Below are 25,275 nucleotides of genomic sequence, written 5' to 3'. Positions count from 1 at the left end.
GTTGAGAAAAAAAATCAAAGACAAAAGGAGGGGAATGCTGACTCGTTGTGCGTCCCTCCTTCAGAACAACGCCAGACTTCATATCGCCCGGCTCACTCAAGACCTGCTGTCGTTTGGATGAGACATTGTGACTCACCCACCCTACTCCCCTGACCTGGCACCCTCGGATTACCATCCTTTCAATAAATTGAAGGAGCTATTGGATGGACAGCGCTTTTCGAACGATGAGGAAGTCATGCAGACTGTGACAAAGTGGCTTCAGGAGGTGGAGCGAACGGTATACAACGAGGGTATACAAAAGCTAGTGCCCAGACTTCAAAAGTGCATTGACCTCAACGGCGATTATGTGGAAAAATAATAACATATTTTGGCACATACCATGTAAATTTCAATAAAATATATTCATTTTTCGATTTTAAACAATTGTTGTATTCTTACTTTCTGGATATACCTCGTATGTCTCACCATACGGCACCAATAATTACTCGGTCGACTGGGCCACGCTATGGCTCGACAGGCTGCGACACTCCTCCAATAATCTATCTCAACACGCGCTCATTCGTCAGATTTCTGTCATTAATAACTTGATAATTATTGTGAATCTTGCAAAACAGTATAGGACTTTTATGTTTGTCTTAACTGGCTCTATGTCTACACGAGCTCTGCAACATTATTTATGAGACACTCTATATACAGGATATCTCAAAACTTTTGGACACGGGCTCCATAGGGACATAGAGCTAAGTGAGAGAAATAAAAAAGTCCTCTACCATAATGTGAAAATTGTAATAGTCTTTTAGTAATAACTGCGTAAAGTTTAGCGTTTTCCACGCCCAGCGCGACCTATAGACGCTCCGCGGCAAGCTGTGTACGTAGGGGCTAAGCGATAACGCGGCTCGCGCTGACCATCGCGCGACGTCAAAGCGTCAAGACGCCATCACGACAGTGCGAGACGCGTTATCGTTCAGCCCCTATGCACACAGCTTGCCGCAGAGCATCTATAGGCCGCGGAAAGCGGCCTATAGCATCTATGGGCGTGGAAAACGCCAAACGTTACGCGGTTATTACTAAACAACTATTACGATTTTACATTATGGTAGAGGACTATTTTATTCCTCTCACTTAGCTCTATATTCCTACGGAGCCTGTGTACCAAAATTCTGAGACACCCTGTATACAGAGTGTTCGGTAATTAGCCAATCCGAAGTGTGAAGGTAGATTGGGTTGAAACAAATATAAAAGCCCCATATCGTTTTGCGAGATTCGCAATAATTATCGAGTTATTAACACATTGATGGCTGCACATTTTGCTCGTTGACACATTTTGCTGTTATTTAGCGCCAATATATTTCGCGTAATATCTCCTACCATTTAGCGCCGGCACTTTTTGTTTAATTTTTCTTGGTATTTTATGAAAAAACTGCGCTGAATATATCTTTATCATTAAAATTCAATTTTAACTTAAATAATCATTTTTATTTCATTAAATACTCATTATACAAATTATTTACTATCAATTGTCGCGATTAACACAAAATAAAATTACGCACGCACGACGCCAACAGCAAGCGGCAGAGCAAAATCATATGAGCATGACAGCGGCTGGTAACCGATGGGTTCGCGAAATCACGTATATGTGAGAGCGGCCATCAAAATGTTAATTACAGAAATATGACGAATGAACGCGCGCTGAAATGGATGATTGAAGAAGCATCGCAGCCTCTCGGATTACAGCGCGACCCAGTCGACTCAGCAATTGGCAACCTCAACTGTTGGCGGGTCTGTGAAGTTAGCACGACGTTTAAAAAAAAACGATACTAGTTCCAGTAGCACTCTTCATAGTTCTATAGTTCCTGATAAAAAGTAAAAAATGTTCCGCATTTGTAATACCAAAAAATCGAAATTGAAAAAATGTGCTAACTTCCGTTCCAGCACGACAGTTCCCTCTAAAGTTCCAGAAGGCTTTATGTAATAGGCGTTCTGATGAGAGTTCCCGTTAGTTCTAGTCTAGATGCATAGTAATTCCGAATTTCAGTATCAAATTGCACCAAATAACAACATAACATCTTTGAAGCATTGTCGGGCCAGCACGACACTCTACGAAAATGTATTTTCCGACGACTTCCGGCACGTTTGACGACTGTCCTAGTTTGTTCTGCTCGAGTTCTATCCATTTCAATCGGTTTCCGAGAGTGTTCCGACGTGCAAGTATTTTTTTATGAATTTTGAAATTTAGCGCCAGCACGACACTCTACGAAAATGCATCTTGCCGACGACTTCCAGCACGTTTGACGACTGTTCTAATTTGTTCTACTCGAGTTTTATCCATTTCAATCGGTTTCTGAGAGTGTTCCGACGTGCAAGTATTTTTTTATGAATTTTGAAATTTAGCGCCAGCACGACACTCTACGTAAATGTATCTTGACGACGACTTCCGGCACATTTGACGACTGTTTTAGTTTGTTCTACTCGAGTTCTATCCATTTCAATCGGTTTCCGAGAGTGTTCCGACGTGCAAGTATTTTTTTATGAATTTGGAAGTTTAGCGGCAGCACGACACTCTACGAAAATACATCGTGCCGACGACTTCCGGCACGTTTGACGACTGTTTTAGTTTGTTCTACTCGAGTTCTATCCATTTCAATCGGTTTCCGAGAGTGTTCCGACGTGCAAGTATTTTTTTATGAATTTTGAAATTTAGCGCCAGCACGACACTCTACGAAAATGCATCTTGCCGACGACTTCCAACACGTTTGGCGACTGTTCTAATTTGTTCTACTCGAGTTTTATCCATTTCAATCGGTTTCTGAGAGTGTTCCGACCTGGAAGTATTTTTTTATGAATTTTGAAATTTAGCGCTAGCACGACACTCTATGAAAATGCATCTTGACGACGAATTCCAGCACGTTTGACGACTGTTCTAGTATGTTCTACTCGAGTTATATCCATTTCAATCGGTTTCCGAGAGTGTTCCGACGTGCAAGTATTTTTTTATGAATTTTGAAGTTTAGCCCCAGCACGACACTCTACAAAAATGCATCGTGCCGACGACTTCCGGCACGTTTGACGACTGTTCTATGTTGTTCTACTCGAGTTCTATCCATTTCAATCGATTTCCGAGAGTGTTCCGACGTGCAAGTATGTTTTTACGAATTTTGAAATTTAGCGGCAGCACGACACTCTACGAAAATACATCGTGCCGACGACTTCCGGCACGTTTGACGACTGTTCTAGTTTGTTCTACTCGAGTTCTATCCATTTCAATCGGTTTCCGAGAGTGTTCCGACGTGCAAGTATGTTTTTACGAATTTTGAAATTTAACGGCAGCACGACACTCTACGAAAATACATCGTGCCGACGACTTCCGGCACGTTTGACGACTGTTCTAGTTTGTTCTACTCGAGTTCTATCCATTTCAATCGGTTTCCGAGAGTATTCCGACGTGCAAGTATTTTTTTATGAATTTTGAAATTTAGCGGCAGCATGACACTCTACGAAAATGCATCGTGCCGACGACTTCCGGCACGTTTGACGACTGTTCTACTTTGTTCTACTCGAGTTCTATCCATTTCAATCGGTTTCAGACAGTGTTCCGACGTGCAAGTATTTTTTTATGAATTTAGAAGTTTAACGCCAGCACGACACTCTACGAAAATGCATCGTGCCGACGTCTTCCGGCACGTTTGACGACTGTTCTATGTTGTTCTACTCGAGTTCTATCCATTTCAATCGGTTTCCGAGAGTGTTCCGACGTGCAAGTATTTTTTTATGAATTTTGAAGTTTAGCGGCAGCACGACACTCTACGAAAATGCTTCGTGCCGACGACTTCCGGCACGTTTGACGACTGTTCTACTTTGTTCTACTCGAGTTCTATCCATTTCAATCGGTTTCAGACAGTGTTCCGACGTGCAAGTATTTTTTTATGAATTTGGAAGTTTAGCGGCAGCACGACACTCTACGAAAATACATCGTGCCGACGACTTCCGGCACGTTTGACGACTGTTCTAGTTTGTTCTACTCGAATTCTATCCATTTCAATCGGTTTCCGAGAGTGTTCCGACGTGCAAGTATGTTTTTACGAATTTTGAAATTTAACGGCAGCACGACACTCTACGAAAATACATCGTGCCGACGACTTCCGGCACGTTTGACGACTGTTCTAGTTTGTTCTACTCGAGTTCTATCCATTTCAATCGGTTTCCGAGAGTATTCCGACGTGCAAGTATTTTTTTATGAATTTGGAAGTTTAACGCCAGCACGACACTCTACGAAAATGCATCGTGCCGACGTCTTCCGGCACGTTTGACGACTGTTCTATGTTGTTCTACTCGAGTTCTATCCATTTCAATCGGTTTCCGAGAGTGTTCCGACGTGCAAGTATTTTTTTATGAATTTTGAAGTATAGCCCCAGCACGACACTCTATGAAAATGCTTCGTGCCGACGACTTCCGGCACATTTGAGGACTGTTTTAGTTTGTTCTATCCATTTCAACCGGTTTCAGCGAGTGTTCCGACACACAAGTAGATTGGATCGGAAGTTGGCAGTTTTAGTCCAGAGCACGCATCTTGCAATTGACGAACAGAAATATTAAAGCTGTCGGAACATACAATTTTTTCTATTTCTGCGACTATGGTTCTGCGTTACCAAAAAATATTAAATGGGGCGTAATTTTTTTCTTTTCCGTGGCAATGCCCCTCTCTTTTGCCGCGTCATCATACTCGTACCAGTATGGTCTACATCGCGCATACGCTACATAATGTCCGTTATTGACGTTGCCATCTGATGCTCTCATATCAGGTGTAGTAAAAAGAAATCCATTATTTTTCCAATAGATGGCTTTAGTTATCTGTATCTCGCGTTTTATAAGTCCGATCGGGTTCCACTAGATGGCGTTAGAAAGATGAGATTTCGTACTAAAAAAACTTTTCTGACAGTTTTGTGATTAGTTGACTCAGTTTTGTTTGAGCGCGCGTCAAAGATGGACACTAGCAAAGAGAAAATACGCTATATTTTACAGTTTTTCTTCGATAAAGGCGAAAACGCAAGCCAGGCGGCTGAAAATGTGAATAGTGTTTATGGTCCTCATACTGTAACAGCCAATCACGCGTAATTTTGGTTTCGTCGATTCTGTTCCGGTAATTTCGATGTCAAAGATGCACTACGCACTAGAAGGTCAATTGTCGAAAATATCGATAAAATCATGGACATTGTCGAGTCCGACCGTAAGCACTGTTTCGATTGCCCAAGAGCTAAAGATTGCACAAAAAACCGTTTGAAACCATTTGAATAAGGCTGGATACAAAAAGAAGCTCGATGTATGGGTGCCACACGAGTTAACCAAAAAAAACCTCATGGACCGAATTTCGATCTGCGAATCGCTGCTGAATCGCAACAAAATCGACCCATTTCTGAAGCGGTTAGTCACTGGTGATGAAAAGTGGATCACTTACGACAATGTCAAGCGAAAACGGTCGTGGTCGAATCGCGGTGAGCCGGCGGAAACGGTGGCCAAGCTAGGATTGACGGCCAGGAAGGTTTTGCTGTGTGTTTGGTAGGATTGGCAGGGAATTATCTACTATGAGCTGCTCCCCTACGGCAAAACTCTTAACTCGGAACTGTACTGTCAACAATTGGACCGTTTGAAGGAAGCAATCGCCCAGAAGCGGCCAGCTTTGGCCAATAGGAGAGGAATTGTGTTCTATCAGGACAACGCCAGGCCACACATATCGATAGTGACTCGCCAGAAGCTCCGGGAGCTTGGTTGGGAGGTTCTTATGCATCCACCTTATAGTCCGGACCTGGCACCAAGTGATTACCATCTGTTCCTGTCCATGGCGAACAATTTTGCTGGTGAAAAATTCGCTTCAAGAGAGGCTTGTGAAAATCGACAGTCTCAATTTTTTGCCAATAGGGACGAGGGCTTCTATGAGAGAGGCATAATGAAATTACTTTCAAAATGGCAACAAGTTATCGAACAAAACGGCGCATATTTGACCTAAATCGGATCATTCTAACTATAGTAGTTAAAGCCTTCAATTTCATGCAAAAATAATGGATTTCTTTTTACTACACCTGATATAATCTACAACACCAGTTAAAATACGACGTTTGCGAGTTTAATTTTATGTATTTTGCTATTGCTGCGAGATTGTGTTCGACCATTGATACTGTTTTAACATATCTATCGTCAGTAAATGTCGAAGTATCAATGAACACATGCCGACCATATTCAATATTTTCTCTGGTGTTGGCCAAACATTTTCTACATTTTGACGTTGTTAGTCCGTTTGCTAATCCGTCATCAGTTGCATCTTGCATATATTGCAAACCTTTATACATAATATGTCTATATTAATATTTAATTCTGTATTTTTTCTTCTTCGTAAATATCCACAGGGAGTTACAGTAGTTAGTCGACAACTTGGAGCGTTTTGAAATAAATATGTTATTAAGTGTCCTACATTGCAATTTGCGTTTAATTTAATAATTGTGCTACTGTAATTTATTATAGCTTGACAAAATAGTAGAAGATCTTTTAAAATTTTGAATCTTTCGTCGTAATGAAATTGTTTCATTTTGCCGCTCTGCAATATTGAGATTGCAAGGTTGATTGTTTGGTTTTTCAAACTTATTATCTTGTTCTTATAACACTTTATAGTTGCAATGCTACTTACAAGCAAATGTAGCATTGCATTAAACGCACATGTTTGCGTAGCGATGACACTTTTCTCGTCTATACACACTGCTCTTAGACGTTACCATTTTGCATGATTGGTATCTTATGACCTTTAGTCAATTTGATGTAGTCCCATTCCGAACATTTGTCTAGATACATGGGTTTACGTTGTTTTAACGCGGAGCTTTGTTCCGGTGATTTACGAAGAAGACCTCGCCAATTTTCGCGAATATTGCAATTTAATTGTTCCGCATTGTCAACGACATCGCTGGTATTAAGTGATATGTTTTCTTTATTATTATTCTCTATAATTGTAGATATGTTGCAGTCAATTGCATCAGAATAGACGCAAGTGTCTACATTGGAACATTCATCTATTTTCGCGGAACTTGCAGACGAAAACTCATCGGTTACATTAGCGTGCTATTCATCATTATCATTTATAATGTCATTTTCATGCGATGCTAGTTTAATTTTACCGTCGATGTAATTTAAATGGTCGTGTATAAATTTGTCGGGTTTCATAGGTAACTGGCCTTTAAATGCACGATTTTTAAGATCTGCAAATTCCGCTTCAACGGAAGTAGAGGTGGCAACTTCTTTTCCTATTTGAAAATACGACTGCATCATGCCACTCCAAAGAGCCACATATTATATTAAATGCGTTTTTATTGTTATAGCAAAATCGGGATTGTAGTAGGCATTTATTGCTGTGCCTTCGATGCAATTGATTGCTATCTGTTGAGCTTTATCATATATGTTGGCACTCCAATGAAACCAGTTAGAAATATCCGCGCTTACTTCTGGACAATCTGTCTCACTGAGGTCCATAGAAGTCGTGAGACAATCTGTCTCATGATTTTCATCTATTTCGTCGACAATTTCAATTTCTTGAATATATTTTATCATATTATTTAAATATTGTAAATGTAATTCAGACGGCAAATCTTCTCCGTTTTCATTGGAACCAACATATTGACTTAATGCCACGACAAAAATAGCTTCAAATGATACACACAATTCTCGCGAAAGAAATAATTTTGTACGCTTGACATAAGCAACGTAAGTAAAATTTTTTAACAATTATCTTATCTTTCCCTTTCAAACAATTCCACTTCGCTATCATTGATACATAATGACTTATATCTAACCTTATGAAACAGGACGGAAGTGTGTCGTTATTACCGTGTACAATATTAAAACATTTTTTTAAATAATGTCGCAAATCAATGCATTTCCCGAGTATCTGCGCAACAGCTATTAAGATTGCCCAGCCAAAATCGCAAACAACCATACGCGGAGGCTCGTTTCTAACAGAAATTATCTTTTATAAAAAATATGCAATATGCATCGCCTTGTGATCTGGCGACACCATTTGAAAAACGGGAATACTTCCGTCGTTATTTACATACATGCACTGATATAAAAAGATAGGCGGTTCGTCATGGGAATTTCGTTTTATGATACCCCCAGTTGCGTCTAATGTCATGAAATCTGTTGGGCTTTCCTTTCTTCTGCTCTTATATAATACTTGTTGTTCGGAACTCCAATATATGCAAAAAAATTGCAACAATCCAATACTGCGTATATACCCACTATATTTACCATGTTTTGCCATTTGCAAAATATTTAGTATAGATTTTGTATATAAAAATCCGTATCGCTTCATTAACGTTTCTTCTTTAGCTTTTCGCAACACAGCAGCACTGGGTATTATGGACGGCTCAACATCGCCAACATCCTTAAGACATTTAGCTTCTTGTCTGCGAAATGTTACGGCTTCTAATTTTTGATCTATTATCGCGTTACTAATAATTTGACGACGTTTACCTCTTAATTGCTGCTTCTTTTTATAAGAATGTTTATCTTCTATTACGTTGTGAGCTGTAAATTGTAATTTAACGTCAGCATTATGACGCGGCCGGTGAATAATTTTACCTTTTATAGTGACATCGCACTCCTTGCAACTGCCACGAATATCGATGTAACAATTCGCGGAACGAGATTCGTGAATGTCATGCTATTTAAAAACTACTGTGCAACTGAATTTTTGTTGTTGCTACATTTTTTCACTGATTATATCCGTCCAACCACTTTGAAGCACGTACTTGTAAAGTCTTCCATATAATTTTTGAACCGGCATAATTATTTTCCATTACTCGCCCGATATTATTATATCAAATTTTTTTGAAACAGCATTAATAGAAGTATTTCTACTAACCTCAGTACAAGATGACATGTTATAAGAAGTGTCCTTATTGTTTAGCTCTATATTGAAAGTTTTCACAATTTTACCCCTAAACCCGTTTCTATTCTCATTAATTATTACATAGATATGTTTTGATGTTAGGTTCATATCTAATTCTTTCAGTTTTTCAGAAATTACACGATATATTGTTGCCGATGGTGGATAAGGTTTGCCATTATCTTGTATTGTCCTTAAGACTGATCGTAATAAGATTTCCAATAACTTCTCTTTATCGTACATCTTGAAACTTAATATAGGGAGGAGCGTTGTGAATGGCACTGCACACAAAAAAGACACTATATTTCCTTGTTTTACAAACACATACATTCACATGTATGTGTATATCTATCTGAATAATCTATAAACTGTATCGTTTTTCACAAATTTCATATACCTATTGTGTGAATCGTATACTTACATCTTAATAATTTCGTAATAATTAAATCTGCCCTTTCAAATGAATAACACTACTGCTGTTTCTAAAATGTTTATTTTCATCCAAAGCGAATCGGCAAAACACTGCTAAATCTTCTTACGACGAAAGCAACTTACTCGTCCGACGTCCAAAAACCAAATGACGAAGGAAAACAATGCGCGCTGAACACGATAAAATGAGTCCATCGTGTCGCGGCACATCCCTTGATCGCGAGACCAAAAGTAGCCGCGCGCCCGTAGTCTGTGAACATGCGGCACATCCCTTGATCGGGCGCGCGTCTACTTTTGGTCTTGCGATCAAGGGATGTGCCGCGACACGATGGACTCATTTTATCGTGTTCAGCGCGCATTGTTTTCCTTCGTCATTTGGTTTTTGGACGTCGAACGAGTAAGTTGCAGCTATGTGAAGTTGGCCCCCCGACCACGAACAATTTTATTTTGACCATTGCCATTCGTTTGGTGGTCGTTTGGTAGCGTTTGGTAGTCTATTCCTAACGTTAGGTAGTCAAAAGTGCAATAGTTATCGCAAAAAATAAAAATTGTATGTGAAGTTGGTCCCTCCCCGTCTCGAAAATCGGTTTCCACGGTGTCCTGGATAATTTTGACCATTACCAATCGTTTGATGGTCGTTTGGTAGCGTTTGATAGTCCATTCCCAACGTTTGGTAGTCAAAACTGCAATAGTTCTCGCACAAAATTATAATGTGAAGTTGGTCCCCCAGGCTCGAAAATCGGTTTCCACGGCATTTTGGATAATTTTGACCATTACTAATTGTTTAGTAGTCGTTTAACTGTTTTATAAGTAAAAATAATTTTTTGGCATCAACTTTTGTAATTCTCATTAAAACTTCATATTGAATATTAAAATTTCAAAAATTTGATTTTAAACAGGGCCAAATAAAATGTAATTAGTAATTTTTTATGATTTTAATTGTGTTGTCTCATTAATTTTTTTTTAATTATTAAAGATTCAAAATATATTATACTATTAACAAATTTTGAGAATTTCATAAAATAGTATCGTGATAATTTTCCAAAGTTTAGCATTTCCATATTATCCTGAGAGACTTCACATTCAAAAATTTTAAGTCGCGCTGGCAATCTCTAATTTAGCTACACTGTTCTGCACTCGTGTACATCCGTATAAAAAGAAACCGTTTAGTGCAGCCCACTACGTATACTATCTATATTGTATTGTTATTGCTCTTGAATTATTTTCTGATAACCGATTATACTTCCTAAGTTGAAAACCGTTTTCTTTTTGGCATCACTAAATATGCAAAATATGATAAGAGTCGTTTGTCGTTAGTATTATCTAGCATATCATTAATTAACTTGTACTTTAAGTAACAAAATAAGGTTATATTAATGAGATTTTATGTGAAGCAATTTGACTTATGTGTCGTATATATGATTTTGTTGATTGTGTGCAATTATATGAATAATATATATCTATATATATCAGGTGTAGTAAAAAGAAATCCATTATTTTTGCATGAAATTGAAGGCTTTAATTACCATAGATAGAATGATCCGATTTAGGTCAAATATGCACCGTTTTGTTCGATAACTTGTTGCCATTTTGAAGATAATTTCATTATGCCTCTCTCATAGAAACCCTCGTTCCTATTGGCAAAAAATTGAGACAGTCGATTTTCACAAGCCTCTCTTGAAGCGAATTTTTCACCAGCAAAATTGTTCGCCATGGACAGGAACAGATGGCAATCACTTGGTGCCAGGTCCGGACTATAAGGTGGATGCATAAGAACCTCCCAACCAAGCTCCCGGAGCTTCTGGCGAGTCACTATCGATGTGTGTGGCCTGGCGTTGTCCTGATGGAACACAATTCCTCTCCTATTGGCCAAAGCTGGCCTCTTCTGGGCGATTGCTTCCTTCAGACGGTCCAATTGTTGACAGTACAGTTCCGAGTTAAGAGTTTTGCCGTAGGGGAGCAGCTCATAGTAGATAATTCCCTGCCAATCCCACCAAAGACACAGCAAAACCTTCCTGACCGTCAATCCTGGCTTGGCCACCGTTTCCGCCGGCTCACCGCGATTCGACCACCACCGTTTTCGCTTGACGTTGTCGTAAGTGATCCACTTTTCATCACCAGTGACCAACCGCTTCTGAAATGGGTCGATTTTGTTGCGATTCAGCAGCGTTTCGCAGATGGAAATTCGGTCCAAGAGGTTTTTTTGCGTTAACTCGTGTGGCACCCATACATCGAGCTTCTTTTTGTATCCAGCCTTATTCAAATGGTTCCAAACGGTTTTTTGTGTAATCTTTAGCTCTTGGGCAATCGAAACAGTGCTTATATGACGGTCGGACTCGACAATGTCCATGATTTTATCGATATTTTCGACAATCGTCCTTCCAGTGCATGGTGCATCTTTGACATCGAAATTACCGGAACGGAATCGACGAAACCAAAATTGCGCGTGATTAGCTGTTACAGTATCAGGACCATAAACACTATTCACATTTTCAGCCGCCTGGCTTGCGTTTTCGCCTTTATCGAAGAAAAACTGTAAAATATAGCGTATTTTCTCTTTGCTAGTGTCCATCTTTGACGCGCGCTCAAATAAAACTGAGTCAACTAATCACAAAACTGTCACAAAAGTTTTTTTAGTACGAAATCTCATCTTTCTAACGCCATCTAGTGGAACCCGATCGGACTTATAAAACGCGAGATACAGATAACTAAAGCCATCTATTGGAAAAATAATGGATTTCTTTTTACTACACCTGATATTATGCCAAGCTTTAATACATATTTACATATGTGGGATTGAGTTAGGTTCGGAGATTTGATGATGTAAAACTGCGTTCAAGTCGGAGATCAGATAATGATTGAACTCTTTCGACAATAGGCGCCGCGAGCGTATGATCTTTCCGCCAGTCGAATTGCCGCCGCGCATACGCGTTACCGCGGATTTGAGGAGTTCAGCGGCTCCCCTTGTTTACGACATCGAAAAGCTAACCGCTCGAATGTCTGTGAAGTTACCACGACGTTTTAATTAAAAAAAAAAAAATATCTGTTCCAGTAGCATTTTTCGTTGTTCTATAGTTCCTGATAAAAAAAAAAAGTTCCGCATTTATAATACCAAAAAATCGGAAATGAAAAATGTGCTAACTTCACGTTCCAGCACGACACAGCCTCTTCTAAAGTACAAGAAGCAGATGCAAAATATACTTTACGACGAGTGTTCCCGTTAGTCCTAGACTAGTTCCATAGTAATGAAGCATTTCAGAACAAAATTCCAACAATTAACAATTTTTAACTATTTTAAGTATTTTACGCCAGCACGACACTCAGCAAAAGTGTGTCGTGCTGACGACTTTTCGCACTTCTGATGGTAGTTCTGACTTGTTCTACTCAAATTCTATACAATTCAATAAGTTTTAGCAATTGTTCCATCGTATAACTATTTTTAAATAAATTTTATCTTTTCACGCCAGCACGACACTCAGTAAAAGTGTGTCGTGCTGACGACTTTTGGCATTTCTGATAGTAGTTCTGACTTGTTCTACTCGAATTCTATACAATTCAATTAGTTTTTGCAATTGTTCCGTCGTATAACTATTTTTAAATAAATTTTATCTTTTGGCGCCAGCACGACACTCGGCAAAAGTGTGTTGTGCTGACGACTTTTTGCACTTCTGATGGTAGTTCTGACTTGTTCTACTCGAATTCTATACAATTCAATCAGTTTTAGCAATTGTTCCGTCGTATAACTGTTTTTAAATAAATTTTACCTTTTGGCGCCAGTACGACACTCGGCAAAAATGTGTCGTGCTGACGACTTTTTATATTTCTGATGATAGTTCTCGCTTGTTCTATTCGAGTTCTATACAATTCAATCAGTTTTAACAATTGTTCCGCCGCATAATTATTTTTAAATAAATATATTTAACTTTTGGCGCCAGTCTTCTCCCTTCCCCCTCTTACTTGACGGAAATCTGAGAAAATATTTGATTCTGTGGCTTCCGACGTTTCTGATACATTGTACCTCTTAAGTTTAATTTGGCTGATTGTAATAAGAGATTTTGAATTAACCTTATACGCACAGTGTGAGATTTCCGAGACTTTGGACGTAATTTGATACTGTACAATTGGTTGAATTAATAAGTAGAGGGAATATAACCGCCTTGGAAAAATAATTTTTTGATGTATCTTCAACAGCTAACAACTGCTGAAGCAATCAATTTTCTGTTGATTATGTTATAGTTTACATATGAGATAATTTTGAGTTTTCTGGAACAACAGTATGTATTTCGTGTTACTTCTTTTTGCAAGTAAGTATATTTTTGCAAGTTAGTATATTTTCTATTTTGTTTTATTTGATTTTGTAGGGTAAATTGATGTTACAAATAATAACTAATTATATTTTTATGATTTTTTTGTCAGTACTAGACAAAACAAGAGCGCTAGGCGCGCTATTAATCTATTCAGATATCAAAAAAGAATTTAGTTATTTAGTTATAGTTAGACCCGGTGACGTGGATGTGGGACGAAGCGTCAATGGCGCAATGATCGTCCGCGTCGGGGATCCGGGCCCTGAGGGATCCAGGGCGGATGCGTTAGCCGCGAGGCTGAAGGAGTTGCTGCCTGAAGCGGCCATTAGCCGCCCGGTGCAAAGAGGTGTGGTCCGCCTCACAGGTTTTAATGAGACGGCCTCCCCTGAGGATCTGTTGAAATCCCTCGCGAACTGCGCCGGATGCGCGGAGAGGGACATCCAACTCGGCCCCCTTAAGTGGGGACCGAGAGGACGAGGGACGGTATGGTCCCGTCTTCCGTTAGCCGCTGCGGTGAAGGCGGCTCGGGAAGGGACGTTTGCACTGGGGTGGTCGAGAGTCAGTGTGGTATTGCTGGCGGCTCGGCCACCTCAGTGCTTTAGGTGCTGGGGCCTCGGCCACACGAGAGAACAGTGTACCGCTGCGGTTGACCGCAGCGAATTATGCTTCAGGTGTGGCCGAGGCGGGCACACCGCGCGGGAGTGTTCCAACACCCTCGAGTGCGCGGTGTGCCGAGAGAGTGGGAGGGAGGCCGGCTCAGCCTGCTGGCTGGTCCTGAAGAGGGGTGGCGGGCGCGGAAGGCGCCGGGGCCGCCCCCCCCAACGAGGGAATAGCGGGGGTGGGTGCGATTTCGCGCCCATCGTAAAGGGAGGAAGGAGCCACTGGATAGCAGCTGTAAATGCGGACGTGTGCGTTAGCGCAGTTGTCCGCAAGGGTGGTGCTCGCCGAAGTGGTGACGGCAAGGTCTTCGGATCTGGGGAGTCGCCGGCGGTCCTGGGCCGTGGGGAGGAGGACCTGGTCCTCCTCACGTAGAGAGGGGACCGGCCTTCCCTGCCGCGGGGGACCTGGGCGAATGCTGCGCGACCCGGCTAAAAAGGACCTACTCCCGCCGGATCATTAGACCCGGATGGGAGCCTCCCTCCTCTCTCTCTTTTGGACCGGTGTGGGTCGGGAGAGAGAGGGAGGAGAGGAGGAACCGTGTCCCGGGTGGGGGACCGGGCGCGGTTCCTAACCCCACCTCGAACACCGGAGATGGGGTTGAGGGAGGGGGCGAGTGCCTCTCCTCCCTCGCCGGCCCTGCAGCACGGCCGGATGGGGCCAGATATCTCTCCCTCCACGTATCGGGTTGAGAGAGACAATACCTGGCCCCGGTTTACCCCGCGCACTCCTCGATTGGACGGCGCTCTCCGGCTCAGGAATGGCGGTTATGAGTGGGCAAGCGGCCTCAGGGCCGTCTCTACCCGCTCCCCCTTCCTGGGCTGGGGGGAGGACAGAAGGGAGCGGAGGTTCTGGAAGTTACACAGGCAGCACGAGGATTTTCTCGTGTCTAGCCGTGTGGCTCCCCCCTCCCATCCCCCCCATAAGTCCAGTGGTGCGCGGGGGGCCAAAGATGGTCTGGGGCTCTGCGAGCGGAGCCAACGGGGGTGGCGGTTTAGTAGAAGGAATAGGGTACTTGTTCCTACGGCCGCCTATCGCCACTCCCGAAGGCAGGCACCCCCCTGGTGTTTTAGTCGGTACGAATCCGACATAACCCACGGGCTTCCCCCAGGGACCATGGGTACCCATAAGGGGTTTCACCAGGGTTAACAAGAAAAAACAGGTTGGAAATAAGATGATATCTAACGCGCTTGCACGAGCGGCAAGACAGGTTAGAACTAGAACTCAAAAATGGTAGTTAACAGAAGAATCAAAATTTTTGTAGCTCATCCGGTTTCGAATATAGATGCAGAAAGAACTAGGGAGAAAAATACGATTATACCAGAAACGCAGTCGACTCTGGAAGGAAAACCATTAGATGGAGGAGATTTTAAAGGTCTTAGGAGAAGACCCAGCAGCTTCACAATCCCTAAATCTCGATATTCATCCAACGTTTGTACAAAGGTGGAAATTTTGGATTAGGAAAGGGGTTCCTGAAAAAGATAAAGAAAAATTATTAGGTAAATATGTCAGACCGGAAGAATTAGAAGCACCAATGTTAAACGCAGAAATAATAGTATCATTGGGAGATTCGGCGAGCAAAAGAGATTCTCATAGAAGAGAAACGCAATTTTTAGCAGGGTCAGCATTGACTGCGATAGGTGCGGTATTAACAATGTGCAGCAAAGAGGAAGATATAGATAAGATAGAAGTGATAGAAAGGTTGTTAGATACGCAAAATTCATTACAATTGTACATCATAACCAATCGGAGTGTAGAAAAGCATTTATTCTTCCAGGGCTGTCAAAAGAAATTGAAGCAATCTTACAAAAAACTATGTCGGACAAATTTCTCTTTGAAGAAAAACTAGAAGAAAAAATTAGAGAGGGGAAAGCATTAGAAAGAATGAGACAAACTATGAAATCACAGTTTACGACGTCGGCTAGATACATTACACCAAACAGACAGACTTTAAACTTCAGGGGCCTATGGGGCGAGGCCTCCTCCCAACAGAAGGGGCCATACCTATATATCCGAACAGGCCCGACCAAGGCTATCTTTCAGAGGAAAATACAGAACACCCCAAGAAAGACATTACAGAACAGGGGGACAGAGAGGAACAAGGAAACGATACACAAGCAACCGGAGATAAACGTAGGTATAGCGGGCAGACTCAAGTATTTTAAAGACAAATGGAGAAAGATAACCGATAACAAGATCGTAATAGAGATGATAGAGAGTTACAAAATTAAATTTTATAAAAAAGTTTATCAGAGAAAAATTCCGAAAGTGCGTTTCAATTCAGACAAAGAATTAAGAGACATGAGAGCCAGCATTCAGTCATTATTAGAAAAAAGGGCAATAGAAGTTTGTAATCATTCAAAGAAGCAATTCCTATCATCTTATTTTCTAACTAAGAAGCCAGATGGATCGTTTAGATTCATATTAAATCTAAAAAATCTGAACGAATTTATAGAAGTTCAACATTTTAAACTTGAAGATATAAGAATAGCTTCAAAACTAGTAAATCAAAACAGTTATATGGCCAATATTGATTTAAAGGATGCATATTATCTGATTCCTATACATGAAAGTAGTAAAAAATACTTAAGATTTGAATTCCTGGATACCTTGTATCAGTTTACCTGTTTGCCATTTGACCTCTGTACCAGCCCCAGAGAATTTACAAAATTACTTACATCAGTAATAAGATATCTAAGAAAAAGGGGCTGGAAATCGGTCATTTATTTAGATGATATACTCTGCATAGCAGATTCTTTCGAAGAATGTTTAGAGAACATTAGAAATACAACCTCTTTGTTAGAGTCCGTGGGGTTTATTATCAACAAGGAAAAGAGTCAGTTACATCCAGAAACACGATGTAGATTCTTAGGTTTTTTGATAGATACAAATAAATTTTCTTTAGAGCTGCCAAAGGACAAAAAAAGTTATTAGAATTGGTAAAAAGTTTCTATAACAGATCATATTGTCGGATATGGAAAATGGCACATGTAATAGGAAAACTAACAGCAGCTTGCCATGCCGTAGAATATGGAGCGCTTTATATAAAATCACTGGAAAGGGCAAAGATACGAGCATTAACAATAGCCGGAGGAAATTATAATCAGTAGATGCGAATACCTAAGTATATTCTTGAGAACTTGGACTGGTGGAAAGTCTCGTTGACCTCAGGGTCAAGTAGTACTATTAAAAGAGATAAATTTAATTTAGTAATTTATTCGGATGCCTCAAACACTGGTTGGGGTGCTACGGATGGAAGGAGAAAAATATACGGGTTTTGGAATAAAGAACAAAAGTCATGGCACATAAATTATAAAGAATTACTAGCAGTCAAATACGCAGTAGAAAATTTAGCATCAGAATGACGAAACTGCAGAATTCTGTTAAGGGTAGACAATACAACAGCGATAGCGTATATAAATAAGATGGGAAGTGTAAAATTTCAAAAGTTCAACGAACTGGCAAGAAAAATATGGCAATGGGCGGAAAAGAGAAAGATAATATTAATGGCATCATACACAGTCTGTCCCAGATCCAATGAGACTGGTCTAAAAAAAATACAAAGCGTTTATTATTTTGATTTTTTATTCTTGTTTATTCAAAATAGTCTCCTTCTGAGTCAATACAGCGCTGGAAACGTTTAACAAATTTTTCGAAACATTTTTTATACTCATCGGCTGGAATGGCCTTTAATATGGCGGTCGAAGTCTTTTGGATGACCGGGATGGTATCGAAACGATTTCCTTTCATCGTCAATTTCAGTTTGGGAAATAGCCAGAAGTCGCACGGAGCCAAATCAGGTGAATATGGTGGATGATCGATAACAATGATGCCTTTTTTGGTCAAGAATTCACGTATCATGATGGCTTTGTGCGATGGTGCATTATCGTGCAACCTTCCGTTTGCCCAAATCTTCGGTCAAAATTCGATAGACTGTGCTTTTCGGTATCCCAGTTTCCTCATCGATAAATCTCGCAGACACATAGCGGTCGCTTCGAAGAATTTCTTTGACTTTCTCGATGTTTTCTTCATTGCGAGTGGTTTTTGGCGGCGGTGCTCGGTCATCGTCTGCAAGGTCCTCACGACCGTCACGGAATCGGCCAAACCAACGAAAAACCTGTGCACGGGACATGCATTTATCCCCATACACATTTTTTAGCGTTTCGTACATTTCTGCACCACTTTTATCCAATTTAAAACATGTTCCATGTTGGTTTTTCGACCGACGTACACAAAATGACTTTACATAAAATGTCAAACCACAGTGAAATATCAACCAAATTCGCTCAAATTTTGAGGTTAAGTAGATGAAGGGTAGAACATTCACCTACCATCATTCACTCATAGATATCGCTGCGCTAAGAACTTTGATGGAACCAGTCTCATAGTATCTGGGACAGACTGTGTATATAGCATCCGAAGATAACAGGGAAGCAGACAAGTTATCGCGAATAAAAAATGGAGATACAGAATGGATATTAGCAGATTGGGTTTTTAGTAAGATATCTGAGCAATTTGGAAGATAAAAAATAGATTTATTCGCGTCTAATTCAAACAAAAAATGTGACCTTTTTTGTTCCCGTTTTCCCACCCCGGAGGCTTCTGCGATGGATGTTTTCACGATAAGTTGAAAAAATTTAAATTTTTACGCTTTTCCACCCTTTGCCATGATTTTAAAAACGCTAGTAAAAATTAAACAAGACAAAGCGACAGGAATTTTAATAATTCCCAAGTGGGAAAACCAACCATGGTTTCCATTACTTAAAGAGTTATTGATAGAGGAACCATTGATTTTTAAACCAGGTAATTCATTATTATTATTATTATTATTATCATCATGCAGGAAGAGAAGTCATCCCCAGAACAAACGTATCACATTGATGGCAGGGCAAGTATCGGCCAATTTTTAAAGAAAAAAACACTAGAAGAGGCGATCGAAATTTTATTGGCATCGCTAGCTAGGTCAACTGTCAAACAATATGAAGCAGCACTAAGACAGTGGGGGAGTTCTGCAAATATTCAAAGAAAAAATTTTTCTCACCTACAGCAGATACAATACTTGCCTTTTTGACAAAACGATTTAAGAGCGGAATTTCTTACAGTTCTCTTAACACAGAAAGATGTGCAATATCGCTGATCACAAAAAACAAAATAGGCGATTTAGAAATAGTTAGCAGATTTATGAAAGGAGTATTTAAGTTAAGACCACCAAAACCAAAATATCCAATTACATGGGATGTATCTATTTTGTTAAGATACTTAGAGAAGTAGTATCCGTTAGAAAACTTATCCCTGTGGCAACTAACAGCAAAGACGGTAACTCTTTTAGCACTAAGTACAGCACATCGAGCTCAGACTATTGCGAATATTAAAATACAAAATATTTATATTAGACATAACAATATTGAAATAAAAATAGAAGATAAGATAAAGATCTCAGGGCCGGGAAGAGATCAACCTGTGCTGATTCTTCCTTTCTTTAGGGAAAAACCCAGTTGTGTGTCGCTTCCATACTAATCAAATATCTAGGGACTACTGAAAGATCAAGGGGTACAACCCAAAAACTTTTTATATCACTAAAGAAACCTTTCGTAGCTGTCAAAGTACAAACAGTAAGCAGGTGGATAAAAAAGGTGCTAGGTGAGAGTGGCATAGACGTTGATGTCTTCACGGCTCATTCGGTTCGACATGCAACTACCTCGTTAGCCTTTAAGAAAAGTATAGACCTTGCAACAATTAAAAGAACGGCAACTTGGACAGAAAAATCTAGGGTCTTCGAAAAATTTTATAACAAACCAATTTCCACAGAAGTCGGTAGCTTTGCAAAAACAATTTTAAGTCATTAGATTGTTATATTTTCAATAGGGTATGTTTAATTGTGTTAAGCCATTATTTAGTTAATATCTGTAATAATCTTTAGATGAATAGAAAGGCGTTTTATAAGCACACAATACTCCAAAAAAAAAAAAAGACTTTTAAAATTGCTTAAATTTGATCTCTAAAGAACTACATCGTAATCTCGAGAACGAGGCGCGAAATATAATTGAAAAGTTGAACGAACTTACCTATAAGTGAAGTTCGACTGCAATTATATGAAGAGCCTCGTTCGAAGAGATTACGACCCTCCCAATAAATAACTGTCACAGATAAACATATAAGAATACCTACCCTCAAGCAATTTAAAACAGTTTTACCTCTAAAAAGAATGATGAAATAGTGAGCGAGAGCTGGGGGGCGCGAGTGGGAAGGCGCTGACAAGCGCTATTGGTGAATTTTCTCTAAACGGTTGTGATCTCTGGCGGCGAGGAGAGCTACTACATCGTAATCTCTTTGAACGAGGCTCTTCATATAATTACAGTCGAACTTCACTTACAGGTAAGTTCGTTCAACTTTTCAATTACATAACATTAATAATGCCCGGCATTTTTTACAATATCTTTGAATGTAGTACTCAGAAATATAGCAAATATCTTTCAAATACACGAAAATTCGGCGATTTCAGGTAAAATTCATTTATCTACTACTCATACAATATTCCTATAATGTCTACAACTTTAATAATGCATACTCTGAGCAACATAAGAATTATATTACAATGTTTCTAAATACATGAGGCGGGCCTACGAGCGGCGAAATAACAAAAGAAGTCTATAGCGCGAGATTCCCGCAGCCGGCGGAGTTAGCTATATGTATTACTCGGCGAAGACAACAGAAGTCGTCTGCTCTTGTCTAAAGCCCGACGCCGGCCGAAGAACCGAACGCTCACGAACACGGAGTCGCTCATTGTGTGCGCTACTCCTCACGCGCTGTGCTGTGCTACCGGATTGCTTTCCTGGCATCACTGACTGCAACTTCACTGACAAGGGTGTTTCGTATGGTCTATACAGGGTGTTATAAAAGTCTCGGAAGAGCAGAATAAATCGAAAAATGAGTCCTAGAAAAAATGCGAAGTACTGGGTTTTTATGATTTTTTCCTGTCTATCTGACGGTGACCTTGGATTTGACCTTGACAATGACCTTAAAGGTCATTTCAAGGTCAGGTCAATTACCTACAGAAACCTATACGACGCTCCACGTCTCCGTCTTGCAATTCTTGAACATATTGTTATTTGTATGAATAGAACTTGTTTTTCTTTAAAATTCTCCGAACGGACTTGGGAGTAATATTATGAGTTTGAGCGGCTCTGTTAATAGTAGAATTGGGAACTTCAATAAATGTCTGCAGAACATCAAATTGTTTTTCTTCGTTAATGGCAGGTCTCCCTGATTTAGGCCGATTGTTTACGCTACCAGTTTTTCTGAAACGTACCATTGTTTTTAAGACAGCGGACTTATTAATTCGACGATTCGGATACGTCTCATTAAATAATTGAGCGACAGTAGCGTACGACCGCTCGTTATCACCCCATCCACGCATCATGAGGGTAGTGATTTTTTCACATTCCGACAATTCGCCAGCCATTTTTAAAACGTTTAATTTTTAATCTTCCTAAGATCTGTGAGAACTGATTTTAAGTAGTCGTGAGAACAACTGATTTTAAGTAACAATGAGAACAACTTGTAACGAGGCGCAAATGCACCTCGTTACTACCGGCCCGACCGACCACCTGTCGGGCCGAAGAACGGCGCTTTGCGCCACCATAAATTAGCGAAGACGATCGCGCCGCCGCTATCACGAGCCGCCGCTATCGCGCGCTGCGGCGATCACGCGCTGCCGCTAGCGCGCGCGGCCGCGATCACGCGCCGTCATCATGCCTCGCGCCGAAAGGCGCGCCGCTCGATCGCCGCTGTATCAATCGTAGCGCGAACAACTATAAAACGGCGGCGATCGAGCTCCTAGACACCAGACCGATCCGTACTGCCGATTCGATCTAGACGCTTCATGCCGAAAGAGAGAATATCCGGACCGTTTCGCTCTGCCTTCCGCTTTCCGACTACCCGACCGGCGACTAAGAACACGGGATTGTGCGTCCGCAGTCTCGATCGAGCGTTCTCGATACTTGGCTGTCTCCCGTCTTCCTGGGCTCGTGTGTACGCGTGCTCAGTCGAGCGTACTCGACAGTATCTCGCCTTTACCCGCCGCCTCGAGTCAGGGGTTCGTCCGTCGGCGAACTCCGCTGAGCGTACTCAGCCTTCAGGCGATCCGTCTAGCGACCAGGAACCCGGGACGGTGTGTTCGCCGTCTCCGCTGAGTGTCCGCAGCACTTGGTCGCTTTCCTCCACGAACGTAGGGAAAAGGGAAGGTGCGTACGCCTTCTCTGTCGAGAGTCCTCGGCCCCGACGGACGAAATCATCTCGCGTCTCCCGCGACTCGCGTGCGTGCGTTCGACCGAGAATCGAAATCTCCGGTCCGGCGACCATTTTTACGCGAGCAAATCCGAAGCGAGTATTGGGCGATAATTGTCCGAGACGCCCAGCGTCGCGAAGCGAGACCGATCACCGCGCCGTTACCGTCGTTCCGATCTACACGCGTCGCGTAATAGGCCCCGCCTTCCGCACGGCCTATCCGTTCGTACGAGCGCTCGCACCGCTCACCGCACCGCACCGTACCGTACCGACGCGCCTTACAAACGCAACCCGCGACATCGCCTTCGGGGCCGAACTCTTGTATCAAATTAAATATAGAATAAAGCTAACGTATTTATATTACTCACGAACGTCTCGCTGCTTTCCTCCTCACCGAACCCGGACTCCGACGAGCCTTATCCGCGCGAAACGCGTAGCAGCGACCGAACCGCGGAGTTCGGCCGTTACAAACTGATTTTAAGTAGCCGTGAGAACAACTGATTTTAAGTAACCGGTTGATCCTGGATAACACTAAGTGCATGAAACTTCGAAATTTGAACGGCCGCCATTTTTAATGGGGGGTCGTAGCGATTTAAAATTTTAAGGGTATATTTGTTATGAAAAGACCTTTCAAATGAGCCCTCACTTGACCCTTAGTCCAATTTAAAATTTTCAACCCCCCTTTTACCCCCGCGTACCAAGGGGTGGGGAATGATCGGTATTCATCATAAGGTAGCTTTCTTGAAAAATCAAAATACGTGTTTTACCGTTTTTTATATTTTCATTTTCACAAAAATTATTTAAGGGTTTCCACACTTTTGACAAATGCTGTATATTAGGGTATAAGTGAGTATAAGGGTATACAGAGTGTCCAATTTTAATAGTGCACCTCGATTATCATTGCAGAAAGTGCTTGGATGGAAAAATGTTTTAGACAAAAGTTATATGGTTTCAAGGGGGACATAAGATGGTGCCACTAATGTGTCTTTGAATAGTTGCTTGAAGGTCAGGTGAAAGTCATCTTAAATTTCTTAAATGGAACCACCTATTTTTCATGACATATTCTTCTAGCTTATATCGAGAGCTTTCTAGAAACCTATAATAAAATACCTTTTTTATTAAATACTTTTTAACTTATAAGACAAGATCAGGGCACGGTCCGGCCGGTCAAGGCAAGATTGGGGACACGGGCTCACCTTCCATATAGTGCAAGTGCTGACCGGGCACAGGTGCTTCGGTGGGTACCTACACCGGATTGGAAGGGAGCCCACCACGGGCTGTCACCACTGCCCGGAGCTGCAGGACACGGCGGAGCACACTTTGGCCGTGTGCGAGACTTGGGCTCCGTAACGCCGTGTCCTCGCTCGGGCAATGGGGTGTCAAGAGGGAGCCCTTTCGCTCCCGCACTTGCTCAAAGCAATGTGCAGGAGCAAGGATGTTTGGGGAGCGGCCGCCTCTTTTTGCCGGGACGTCATGTCCCGCAAGGAGGCCGCTAAGCGGGAGCGCCGCCCAAGAGTCCGTCGCAGGGAGCGACGGAGGGGGCGGCGCTCCCCAGGGGTGGGAAGCGGGTCCGAGGTGGCGCCGGCCGAGGAGGAGAGGCCACCGGCCGCCGGCCGAGTCGGAGGCCGCCTCTTCGACCGCCTCGGGCACGCCTTCGACGTACCGATGGAGGTGGGTGGGAGAGGGGGTAAGCCCTCGCCCACCCCGGGCGTCGGTGATGGCAGGGAGAAGGGGAGCGAGGACCGGTTGGGGCCGGGGCTCGCACCCCTGCCCTCCTACCCACCCAGTAGGGAAGGGGGAAAGCGGGGGCAAAGAAAGAAGGCGGGTGTCCTCTCTCTCCTAATTACCACCGAAAGGCCAACCCGGCCGGACAACCGGCCGGGGCACCGCATCCTTGACTCCCAGTCTGGGAGGGGCGCGGTACTTAGGCGTGGGGCTCTATGAGAGCCCTGGGGCCGGCGTGTCGGGGAGGAATGCAGGCGTAGTTCCCCTGACTCCCCCCACCACGGTCCGAGTGGTAGGCACCCCGCAGGGGTTTTAGTCTGTAGAAGTCCGATATAACCCCCGCCCTCCCCAAGGGGCGAGGGTATTCATGAGAATTTCCCCTGCGTAAAAAAAAAAAAGGCAAGATTGGTAATAGATCCAGCCATTCAAGACAAAATTTGTAAACGACCCAAAAAACGATAGAGAAAATTTTATGTTAAAACCATATCGTTCTTCGGAATTCTATTCCGTTCATGCTACAGACAGTTGTCAGTGACGTCACGCAATTTCTGATCTAAACAAACAGTGGAAGTTTATTCATTGTAAGAAAAGCATATTGTTATCTACTAATTTTTTCTTGTTAGGATAGAAACGTTTTGTACTTTTGCGAAGTTTTTATTTCCTTATTATAATTGTTTTATTTTTTTATTATAATTATGACCGATTATTTATCAATGAGGTCCCAGGTTAGAAAACGGGTGCTCGAGGGATGGCAGCAAATGCTGCTCGATCCTCGGGTGCCCAAACCCCGAACGGCCGAGACTGTCCAGCTTTGTCTTGTAGAATTTACAGACAGGAGGGGACGCAGACTCACCTTCCGGCTGGTGCAGGTGCTGACGGAGCATGGGTGCTTCGGTCGGTACCTGCACATAATCCGGAAGGAGCCTAAGGAGCGGTGCCACCATTGCCTGG

General features: G+C 42.0%; 2 protein-coding genes across 3 annotated transcripts in view; one reads left to right on the top strand and one right to left on the bottom strand.

Annotated features, from left to right (window-relative positions):
- LOC105187575 (UDP-glucuronosyltransferase 2B7) overlaps window positions 1–25,275 on the bottom strand; it is a 280,765-nt gene that overhangs the window by 231,813 nt on the left and 23,677 nt on the right. The window lies entirely within an intron of this gene.
- LOC109504477 (uncharacterized) lies at window positions 15,583–16,188 on the top strand. The gene has a single exon (XM_025300237.1). It carries the CDS (start codon window positions 15,671–15,673, stop codon window positions 16,160–16,162), a length of 492 nt encoding a protein of 163 aa, XP_025156022.1. The 5' UTR covers window positions 15,583–15,670; the 3' UTR covers window positions 16,163–16,188.

Source organism: Harpegnathos saltator, unplaced genomic scaffold (assembly GCF_003227715.2).
Source record: "Harpegnathos saltator strain DR-91 unplaced genomic scaffold, Hsal_v8.6 scaffold107, whole genome shotgun sequence".
In the NCBI taxonomy this organism is placed as follows: domain Eukaryota; kingdom Metazoa; phylum Arthropoda; class Insecta; order Hymenoptera; family Formicidae; genus Harpegnathos; species Harpegnathos saltator.
This window is presented reverse-complemented; position numbering and strand designations above follow the sequence as displayed.

What these genes read in the sequence shown, in the direction of transcription:
- LOC109504477 (XM_025300237.1), top strand. Translation starts at nt 15,671, where the DNA reads ATGGAGGAGATTTTAAAGGTCTTAGGAGAAGACCCAGCAGCTTCACAA.